Source organism: Bufo gargarizans, chromosome 4 (assembly GCF_014858855.1).
Source record: "Bufo gargarizans isolate SCDJY-AF-19 chromosome 4, ASM1485885v1, whole genome shotgun sequence".
NCBI lineage: Eukaryota > Metazoa > Chordata > Amphibia > Anura > Bufonidae > Bufo > Bufo gargarizans.
In genome coordinates this window covers 316313097-316324838 of record NC_058083.1, presented here as the reverse complement: position 1 = coordinate 316324838, position 11742 = coordinate 316313097, and the positions used below count along the sequence as shown (strand labels likewise).

Here is an 11742-nt window from a genome sequence, read left to right as displayed (position 1 = left end):
AGTGCACACAAAGCCTGTCTTAAATCACAAATGTGGGGCTGTGGTGATGGAGACTGCATACAAGAGCTGCTGCTCATGAACTCCATTCCTACAGAGATTCAACTGACGGCCATATTAAGCAGTATTCAGGATAATAAGGATGAGGCAGCACTACGGCTCATTGTGGTGAAGTAACTTGCCCTGCTGTGTGATTAGGACAGGTTTTGTGTGTACTTTGTTTTTCCTAATGATTGCTCCCCAGACAAAACGAGCCATTATAACCAATGTAAGGTATTTGGGAATATATTTATAATTAAGTAAAATGTTGGTATTTTCATTTTCTTAATTCCCGGAGAACCCCTTTAAAGTGGTTTTCCACAAAGCACATTTATCAGCAGTGCACAGGGTGGGGCATAAATGTTGGATTGCTATAGGCCCCTAATACTAGGATCTCCAATGATCACTAGAATTGAGGTATGAACCCCCACTCCTACTCACTCACAAAACCTCCATGTGGAGAACTTTGCATAAAAACTGCTCCTCTTTATCATGGTTATACAGGAATAGGGACATATACTCTGATTCTAGTGATAGGTGAGAGCCCCTGCACTAGGGTCCCTGCAATCCTGGGGATGCCAGTGGGAACACAGCCTTACAGGATTTTGGTTTGATTTTGAGGTGTGATGCATATTTATACAAAAACTGCATTTTGCATTCAAAAACATTCTACCAGAAGAATATAAAAGCACAAAATGTTTTACACAGAAATGTATACAAAACAGCACCAAAAGTTATATTTATCACAAAATTATGCATAAAGTCACAAACTCACAATATAAGAAATACATACAAAACACATTTATGGATAAGATGGGGACAGAAAATGCTATTTTACATAAGGCAGTGAAAGTCTAAAATAAATATCAAATGGAATTTGAAGTGACCACAAAAAACAAAACATTAAATACTTCCCCAGGTTTTTCCACTACACCAATAGATCGCAACGAGCAGATGTTTTATTTTCAAGGGAAGTTGTTTTTATCATAAAATTGTTCCTTTATAGTAAAATTCCATACAACTTGTATACATTATCATCTATTTCCCACAAGTTTTGTTTGGCGTAGTAGGGAGGTTATGCATTACCTCACCTCTAACCCTTGTGAGCATACCCAGAAGGCTAAATTAGAAAGTTCCTAGCACTATCAAAGAGGAAATACTTGGTTCATATATCTGACTTTAAGGAGTTTTGTCATTTATTTATTAAGGGGATAGTCTCATCATCAGAATTTGTGATTCCTATCGGGCAAACAGGAAATGAAACAAATTATTTCAGAATCCGATTAAGAATTTTCTATATACAAAGAAATACATGTATATCTGTCTTAGCACTGATACAGTCTCTTAGTTGTACAGAGCCACAATACAGCATACAGACCTCTGGGGCACCCTACGGCACCTCTGTATACCAATTCTCATTTTCAATGCCTTTCCACTAATTCCCATTATTTTCAGTGGAATGACATGTCTAAGGGTGCCTTCACACGTGGCAGATTTTGTGGCAGAAAATTCTGTGACTGAAAATCAGTTCCATTCACCTGAATGGGGCTTGCACATATCCATATGCTTGCTGCCCCATTCAAAATGAAAGAAACAGATTTTCTTTTACAGAATTTTCTGCCACAAAATCTGCCGCATGTGAAGGCACCCTAAAAGGTGCCATCATGGCATTAACCATGTAAGAAAGTTTTGGCTTACGAGTCTATACAACCCACTGCTCTATAGCTTCCTGGACTACAATATCCTATTGCATGCCCACATGTATAACTGATGGCATCACTTTAATGTAGAATGGTTGACAGCAATTAGAAGATGAATAATCAGTTGGTGACCTAATGGGGGTCATTTATCATGACTGTTTAGGCCAAATTTTGATATCTAAAAAAATATATATAAAATGCCCCTCTTATGCGACTCCTTGAATGCCTGTGTGCCTAAAAATAGGGATACATTGCGTTTTTACACTGCCCTAAACACTGAGAAGTGATGGGGGCAGTGTGAGGGAGTGGTGGGTGGGGGTCCGAATTCACTAACGTTTACATCAGGCATATATGACAATTGAAATCTACTCCAGTCATGGGCTGGATTTTAATCTAGGCCTATGGACTTGCGGAGGATACACCTGATTAATGACGAGGCCTGTACCTCGTCATAAATTTGGCGCATCCTTCAGCAGTAAAGAGGGTATCTAAGCTGGTCCTTGTTAAATGACCCCCAATGTATTCAGTGATAATCTATAAACGAGAGGTGGTTTGGGGATATAGGTACTTGAATTTTATAATACAAAATATACTACTTGGGCTTAAAATGCTCATAAATAAATACGAAGAAATGTTTTGAGCTGTAAAATTTCAGAAACAGAGAAATTTGTGTTATGAAAGAAACTGAGAGCAGTAAGAAGTTCAATGTCCTTCACACGGGCTACATGCAACTGGAAAAGTTCTTCAATCCATGTGAATTCTTTATACTCCTATAAATAAATAAAAAATAAAAAAACAATCAGTACAATGCTTTTTTTACCATTTCAAGCAAATATATCATATTTAATGGGTTTCTCAATATATTTATGCTGGTTGTACATTGCAGATACTGTACATTAAGAAATATGGTGTTCAGAATGACTGCCATATATTTCCGCTTTTTCTGACATAGAAGTTAGAGGGCGACTTCTTTTTATTACCATAAGTACTGACAAACTTGGCGGGGCAGGGTGACAATGCTAAAATTTGCTGTGGGGCCCTATGAGATTTGTGGTAAACAGAGACTCCCAGTTGCCCTGCAGTTAGGCTTGCTCAGGAGAAAGCAATGGGGATGTTTTCATTGAGAACGGATGGGTTTTGGAAATATTATTATTAATAATAAAAAAAAAACTGATAACACCGCGCAACAATGATTTTGCTACTGAGAGAAAAACGTGATTTATACTAAAATGAACGTGCCGATTTAAAATATGAACTTGGACTTTGCCTGACACGTCTAGATTTTAACCCCTTAAGGACCCTGGGATTTTCCATTTTTGCGTTTTTTCGTTTTTCACACCCCGCCTTCCCATAGTCCTAACTTTTTTAATTTTCCATTCACATAGCCTTATGAGGGCTTATTTTTTGCAGGACAAGTTTTAGTTTCTAATGGCACCATTTACAGAGGCTTACCATGTAGTAGGAAGCGGGCAAAAAAATATTCCAAATGGGGTAGAATTGGGAAAAAACACAATTCTGATGAAGGCTTTTTTACACTGTATACTATGCGTTAAAATTGACCTGTTATCTTCATTCTCCAGGTCAGTACGGTTACAACGATACCACACTTGTATAATTTTTCTTGTGTCTTAATACTGAAAAAAAAATATATATATTTTTATAACCATATTCTGACCCCTATAACTTTTTTGTAGTTCTGTGTACGGGGCTGTGTGAGGGCTAATGTTTTGCGGAACAATCTGTTCTTTTCAGTGATACCAATTTGAAGTGTGTGCGACTTTTTATAAAAAAATGATTGAGTAGTTGAAAAATGGCAAATTGGCAGTTTTTGTTTTTTTCCCGTTATGCAATTTGCTGTATGCCATTAATATTGTTATATTTTAATAGCATGGGCATTTTCGCACAAGACGATGCCCATGATGTTCATTTTTTTATTAAGTATTTTTATTTTAAGGATTCATTTTCAAAAACTTTTCTTTTAACTTTTCTTTAACTTTTTTTAAGTCACCTTGGGTGACAATAACTGTCAATCATTAGATTGCCTATTGTGTTCATTGAGGTCTATATAGACACCATTGAACACCTCATTTGCACTATACTAATACAATGCTGCCACCTCGTGGCCTGTATTGGTATAGTCATCTAATAGGCACTGAAGCCTGCTTTAGGCTTCAGCCTATTAGATCAATGTAACAGGTTCCCCAATCTCAGCTGGGGAACGCTGTTACCGGAGCGGAAGTGCGCAACTTCGGCTTCCAGACAACGCAGACGTCCATCAAAAATATCTGCTGAGATACCTCCAGTGCTTATCAACCCTGAGACGCGCACTTTAACAGGACCGTCGCATAGTGGCACAAGGTGCACTTACACGGGCAAACAAAGTCCAGCGCGGAATAGGGAGACAGCATACCCACCAATGGCGGATCCAGAGCCTGGTCTCGGGAGGGGCACTTTCAGATTATTTTCTGTCCGCCGCCACAAAACAATGGTGCTTATAGAACAGACTCCACAGTGTATGCTATATGTGTATAACAAACATATTTCACATGAAAACTTACAGTTACTTGGCTTGTCCCTTGGGGATCTCGGACGCCACTTCCACACTTTGGCCGGGGGCTCAGTGGAGCTGATGTTGTGTTTTATCCTAATGAGAAAGATTTCATAATAAGGATTTGGAGAAGGGGCAGAGGAATAGCAGAGCAGGGAGAGGCCGGTGCTGCTACTAGAGGGTCATACCATGATGGAGTAATAAAGCCCACCATAATGCCCCCCCAGTAGTAATAATTCTCCTTATAATGTGACAGTGCAAAAAATACCCCCTTGTAATGCCCCCAGTTGAGCTAATGTCCCCATAGTGCCCCCATAATGTGCCAGTATAAAATACCCCTATATAGTGCCCATAGTAAATGACCCCATAGTGCTCCACACCCTCCTTCCTCCTAGTGCCCCCCATAATGTACAAGTATAAAATGCTCCAGTAGATGCCCTCAGTGTCCCCCATAATTTGCAAGTATGAAATACCCCTTCTTAGTGCCCCCCGTAGATGACCCCATAGTACTCCTCTCCCCCTTCCCCATAGTACCCACCATAATGTGTCCCAGTATAAAATTGTACTGTACAGAGAGCCCATATAAAATACCCCTTCTGTGTGGCCTCAGTAGATGCCCCTATAGTGCCCACAATCATGTGCCAGTATTAACAGCCCCCCCTGCCAGTAATAATTGCCCCCTATGCCAGTAATAGCAGCCCCCAGTAATAACAGCCCCCCTGTGCCAGTAATAACAGCCCCCAGTAATAAGAGCCCCTCTGTGCCAGTAATAACAGCCCCCAGTAATAAGAGCCCCCCTGTGCCAGTAATAACAGCCCCCAGTAATAACAGCCCCTCTGTGCCAGTAATAACAGCCCCCAGTAATAAGAGCCCCTCTGTGCCAGTAATAACAGTCCCCCTTTGCCAGTAATAACAGCCTCCAGTAATAAAAGCCCCCCTTTGCCAGTAATAACAGCCCCCAGGTGCCAGTAATAACAGCCCCCCCTTTGCCAGTAATAACAGCCCCCCCTTTGCCAGTAATAACAGCCCCCCCCCCTCTTTGCCAGTAATAACAGCCCCCCCTTTGCCAGTAATAACAGCCCCCCCCCCTTTGCCAGTAATAACAGCCCCCCTTTGCCAGTAATAACAGCCCCCCCTTTTCCAGTAATAACAGCCCCCCGCCAGTAATAACAGCCCCCAGGTGCCAGTAATAACAGCCCCCCACCAGTAATAACAGCCCCGGCCAGGTATTGAATATATTAAAATAAAATAAAAAAACATACTTACCTCCATGTCAGTGATGCGATGCAGGCCTCTTCTGGCCCGTGTCCCACGCTGTATGGCTCAGGCGGCGCGATGACGTCATCGCGCCGCCTGCGCCGGCCTCTGATAGGCTGCCGGCCTAGTGCCTGCAGCCTATCAGAGGAAGGGAAAGGGACACGCCTCTCCCTCCCCTACCGCAGCACAGGCAGGCATCTGTATCGCTGTCCTGAGGACGGCGATACAGATGACTGGAGATGAGCGCTTCCACAATGGAAGCGCTCATCTCCCTGTGCCCAGCCACCGCCGTTGCCCGCCGCCAGCTCGGGGGGGGGGGGGGGCAATTGCCCCGTTGCCCCCCCCCTGGATCCGCCACTGGTACCCACTGATTGCCGGCTCTTAAACTTTACGGAGCGGAATTTAAGAGGGATCGAGAGGAGCTGTAGAAGCTCGGGCGAGGGCTGGACACAGCCATCAACTGTACCGGAACATCAGCAGGACAAAGTACCCATGGGAAATAACTAACTAACCCCAGCTGAACAGTGAGTATAGCGGGACGCTGCATATTTATCACTGCAACTAATCTGGAAATCTATCACTCTCCTAGTCGGAAGAGAGTTGAACTGTGGGATTATATATCCCAAAGGGACTGTACTACTGCACTTTATTAACAGACTTTATAAGCAGTAGAAGGACTTTCTCACCTGAACCATCCAGAAGATTCACACAATTTTTTGAGCAATTTATTGATCTGGATTTATCAATTGTATTTTATAGTGTTATATATATTTTTTATGCATTGTATTGATTTTTATGTATTAATATCATTGTTCATAACTGCAACATTTTATTAAACTATGTGGTCTAGTGTACAGTGAGAGTGCCCAGTATTTTTTGCTCTTATTTATTACTATTCCAGAGGAAGGGTGATTCCTCTTTACTGTGAGCACCTCCACCATAGATTCTGTCAGTCCTGTGCGCCACATATTGTGCACATTGATCTGTTATAGAGCTATCAGTTTTGAAACTAAAGATGGATAAACGCAAATGTGTTAATGATGCAGACAATTTCTGCTACATATGTGGCAAATACACTACTTATGATCAGAGCAGTAATCTGACAAAGCGAGCGCGTCGTGCAGCTTGGGATGCATTTGTGCTAGTAGTGCAGAACTTCCTTGGGAACAGACGAGCTGCAAACTATGCTGAATTAGTAGACAACATGCTTACAGCAGATGAACAACTTGGCTGCCGAATGTCATTAAAGTGCATTTCTTACATTCCCATCTTGACTTTTTACAACCCAATTTGGGACACGTAAGTGACGAACACTAAGAGAGGTTCCATTAAGATATTTCTACAATGGAGAACCGGTATCAAGGCGGCTGGAATCCCAACATGATGGGGGACTACTGCTGGCTTTTGCAACGGGAAAATTTGACTGTTCACAAACGCAAAAGCAGATGTCTGAAGCACTTTTAACACTACTGGGCCTTGCTCAAGTAAGACTTTAAAACTGAAATACAAGACTTTTTGAAATTTTGTTATTCCATTACATTTTCATACACTGTTTACTACTCAAACTTTGATGTAGATCTGGTAATTATTGGAGTAAAACTCGTTCTGTTCAAAATTATTCAATGCTTTCCAAGTGCTTAATTCATTTAGGCATACTTATGCATAGCAACATTTCGTGACGTGTTACAACAATTCTGATTTCGCATTTTTTTTTTTTAACCCCACAATGGACCTTTTACTTAGCATTCTGAATTGAAGAATGCTATTATTTTCCATTATAACCATGTTATAATGGAAAATAATAAAATATACAGAACACCGATCCCAAATCCGAACTTCGGTGAAGAAGTCCGGGTTCGGGTCTGGGTACCACAGTCAGTTTTTTATCACATGCGTGCAAAACGCATTGCACCTGCACGATAAAAACTTAACGTCAAAACGCAATATCAGTCAAAACTGCATACCTACTCACACAATGTTCCCTGATCACAGACGCAACGCATCTGGACTTAATCCGGACACGTTGGTCTGCAAGTGGCCTTAGGCCTCATGCACACGACTGTATGTATTTTTCAGTCAGCAAAAAATGAATCCGCAAAAAATACGAATGACATCCGTGTGCATTCCATATTTTGCGGAACGGAACAGCTGGCACCCTAATAAAACAGTCCTAGCCTTGTCCGTAAAGGGGACAATAATAGGACACGTTCTTTTGTGGAACGTAAATACGGACATATGTAAACGGAATGCACACGGAGTAACTTCCGTAGTTTTTTTTTGTGGACCTATTGGAATGAATGGTTCTGTATGCGGTCTGCAAAAATCGGAACAGACACGGTAAGAAAATACGTTTGTGTGCATGAGGCCTTAGGAAAACTATCTCACTGGTAGAAAATGTAAAACAGCTTGTGAAGAGCTTGAGAATACAATCATCATTAGGCTGTTCTTCCCTTTTTCACCAGGAGAGGGCGCAATTGCACAGTTACAAATAGCACATGTTCAAAAGACAGCAAAAGGATTTCCATTAGGCCTATTGTACACAACCATATGGCTTTTTCAATATTTTGCGTTCCGCAAAAAACAGATCTGCAAAAAATACGGATGACGTCCATGTGCATTCCGTTTTTTGCAATACGGAACAGCTGGCCCCTGATAGAACAGTACTATCCTTGTCCATTATGCAGACAATAATAGAACATGTTCTATTTTTGAACAGGATGGAAATACAGAAACGGAAGGCATACGGAATACCTTTAATTTTTTTTGCGGATCCATTGAAATGTATGGTTCCGTATATGAACCATATACGGAACGCAAAAAACGGTAAGTAAACGGAAAAAAAAACGTTCATGTATGAGGCCTTACAGAGGACTCTTGTGGCACTTAGGCTGGGTTCACACTGCGTTTTTCCTATTCATTTAATGTATACAAAAACATATACATTAAATGGATTCCTCAGCTCAGACTGATGCCATACAGTGGCATCCATTCACCACAGAGTTCCATAGTAAAAAAAAAAAAGGGTTTATATATTTTTTTGCCATTTTCAAATAGACTATATACTATTTTTTTTTTACCCGACTCTTCAGGATACGTGGTGTGCTGCATTTTTGTATCCTTATTTTTTTCTAACGTATACGTCAAACGGAGGCATAAAAAGTGATGTGAGCCCACCAATCACATTTCATATGCAATATTAAAGGGTACATTCACACAAGATAACATAGTTACATTCACATGGAGCGGTGTGGCAGAGAAATGGCAATTTTAGACCTAGACATTTCCTGAAGAAAATACATATACTGTAAGGGGAGATTTATCAAACTGGTGTAAAGGAAAACTGGCTGTTTCCCCTAGCAACCAATCAGATTCCACCTTTCATCTTTGAGAGATCATTTGGAAAATGAAAGGTGCAATATGATTGGTTGCTATGGGCAACTAAGCCAGTTCTACTTTACACCAATTTTGATAAATCTCCCCCATAGGCCACTTGCAGACGTGCATGTCCGGATTAGGTCCAGATGCATTGCGAATGCGTTCAGTGAAAAATGCGTGATTTCTCAAGCAAAGTCATTCCGTTTTGCCTGCGATCGCGTTCAGTTGTTCATTTTTTATCGCGCGGGTGCAATGCGATTTAATGCATTTTGCACGCGTGTGATAAAAAACGGAAGGTTTACAATCAACATCTCTTAGCAACCATCCGTGAAAAACGGATTTTCACTCAGCCCCATTGAGAGAGAGAGAGAGAGAGAGAGAGAGAGAGAGAGAGAGATGCGTGCGGTTGAGTCATCATCCATAGCAGTTAAAATTAGATTCTCTGAACATTTCTCCATTCATTTCTATTTTTTAGTTATTTTTCATTTTTAAACATTAATTTATTAAAAAAGGACAAATCCCATTGACTCCAAAAATTGATAGCACACCCCTCATCATCAAGAGCTTTGAAATGCAGTTTGAACCCAGCCTGTATATTAACTGTATTAATAGCAGAATTTTGCCATTTTTTTCTATGGGAATTTTTTTTAATTTTTAAATGCAAATTTATCCAAAAATACATAGCGAACCTCTCAGCGCTGAGAGCTTTAAACACCATTTGAACGGAATCTGTATGTTAAGCAGTTTGAGTTGTGTTAATTGCAGAAAACCAGGGAAGAATAAAATATAAGATGAAGAATAACAATATAGTGTCATTTCAAGCACCATAAATGTACAAATTGCTACTGTCACCGTTTTATAGAGATTGTGGTTTTCTACACCATTAAAGGGGTTTTCTGAGACTTTATAACTATGTGGTCGGTGGGGGTCTAACACCTGGGACCCCTGCCGATCAGCTGTTCGAGCTTCTCTAAGCTTTTCCTAGGCCAGTGAGGACACGTTCATTTGTCAGGTGGTCTAGGTGCAGCTCAATCCTGTAGAAGTGAATGGGGCTGAGCGCGATAGCAAGCATAGCTGCTATACAATGTAAGGCGCTGTGGTTGGTGAGCATGGAGAAGGCAGAAACAGCTGACTGGCGGGAGTCCCTCATGTCGAACTCCCCACCCATCAGATACCGGTGATCTATCCAGAGGATAGGTCATCAGTTGTAAAATCTTGAAAAACCCCAGTATTAACACCCAATATGAATGTGGTCTAACAAACTGCTCAGAGCACAACCTGTTGGGGTCTCCTAGAAATTGGAATAGAGAACCTCTGGTCTACTGATCCTTAATAAAGCCAAAACTTACAGCACAGCTTTCACTGTAGTCTTCTCTGTGTGGTACAATGAAAGATATGACCTCCATAGGGCTAGAACATTGCTCAGGAGTCTCGGAAGAATTCTTGCAGCTTATCAAAATTATAAAGTAGTGAGTTGGGAGGTAGACACCTGAATCCTGTACCATCCTGCAATGAAACATATATTGGATTTTATCATTTAGGGAAAAAGGTAAGACTGAATTAGCCTAGCCAAGAGAGGTTTAATTTTTTCCCATGTTGTCCAGGTCTCAATTTTAGTAAATAAAATGTGAGGGGAGAAGACCTCACAGATGGGATTGTGGCCTCACACTAGTGTTAACAAGAAACCACAATTTATCTTTCTTATGACTAATAGAAATCTAAAAACTGAAATTACACTTTCAATAAAAATAAATTTGAAAAGAATAAAAATCGAATCTATGTAATGATGTGAACAGGGAATTACACTATGACACTAAAGGGCAGCTCTTAAAGGGATTTCCATTCAACCAACATTTATCTCCTATCCACAGGAACGTACTAGTGATAGGTGGGAATCTTGCAGATAGCTTAGCGTTTAATATATTAAAAAAATAATAATAAAGAAATTTACAGTTTTAACAATGTAACCCTTTACTTACTGTTTAATTTGCTCCACAGTGTCATATCGCCCATCAAAATTATAATCAAATACTGGACCACTGATGACATTAATGCCATTCTTCTGTTTTGTATATTTTGCCAATAGAATTTCATGAAAATATTTCCATACCCCTAAAAAGAAAAAAGAAAAGAAAATAAGGCTTCCTTTTTGTGAAGAATTTTTGAGAGGTTTGTACAAAAAGCCACACATTTCCTGCATTTTTATTGCAAGCGACTTTTGTTAGTTTTTTTTACACATTTTTAAGAAAAAGTAGACTATAGAAAATGTTTCAAATATGGCATAACTAGTGCATCTGGCCAATGCATCTTTTGCCAAATGGCAAAAAACAGCATCAAAAATGCAAAATAGCATACATTTTACTAATCACTACATAAATGAAAACAAGGTACTTAGCAATATATATTTTGATCAAAATAATTTGTGCGACCACAGCAAGGTGACCTCCTTTAGATGGGACCCTACTCTAGGACGACTCCTCTCCTTGCACCAGCAGACCTCAAATGAATTCATGGAAAGCTGGCTCCAAATATACATTGCTTCAATTAAAAACGCCTTGGGAAAGAGTGGTTAAGAGTGCACAACCAAAATGGAGGTAGCTACGTATCCAAATGCATACTGCAAAATAAATTACAAAGTTAGCCAGCATGTCTTATAGAATGGAAATCACAGTGGTTCACACTGTTACCTTAGATCGGAGATTCCAATCAAACATCTGCATGGCCTTGTATGATCTCCCAGATCCTCCAGTGTGTTTCCTCCAGATTTGCCAGTTTCCTCTCAGAAATTAGAGAACCTGGAGGAAATGCAGAACACTTTACAACCAT

At 40.4% G+C, this 11742-nt stretch overlaps 1 protein-coding gene across 1 annotated transcript in view; it reads right to left on the bottom strand.

The window, feature by feature from the left end:
- Window positions 1–822: 822 nt before the first annotated feature.
- The window catches only part of ENPP1 (ectonucleotide pyrophosphatase/phosphodiesterase 1), a 179299-nt gene continuing 168379 nt past the window's right edge, over window positions 823–11742 (bottom strand). Inside the window, exons 23-25 of the mRNA XM_044291516.1 lie at window positions 10896–11028; window positions 10266–10422; window positions 823–2506 (exon numbers count right to left, since the gene is read on the bottom strand). Of these exons, the coding sequence (XP_044147451.1) occupies window positions 2348–2506; window positions 10266–10422; window positions 10896–11028 (449 nt within the window). The 3' untranslated portion in view covers window positions 823–2347. The remainder of the gene's footprint in view (window positions 2507–10265; window positions 10423–10895; window positions 11029–11742) is intronic.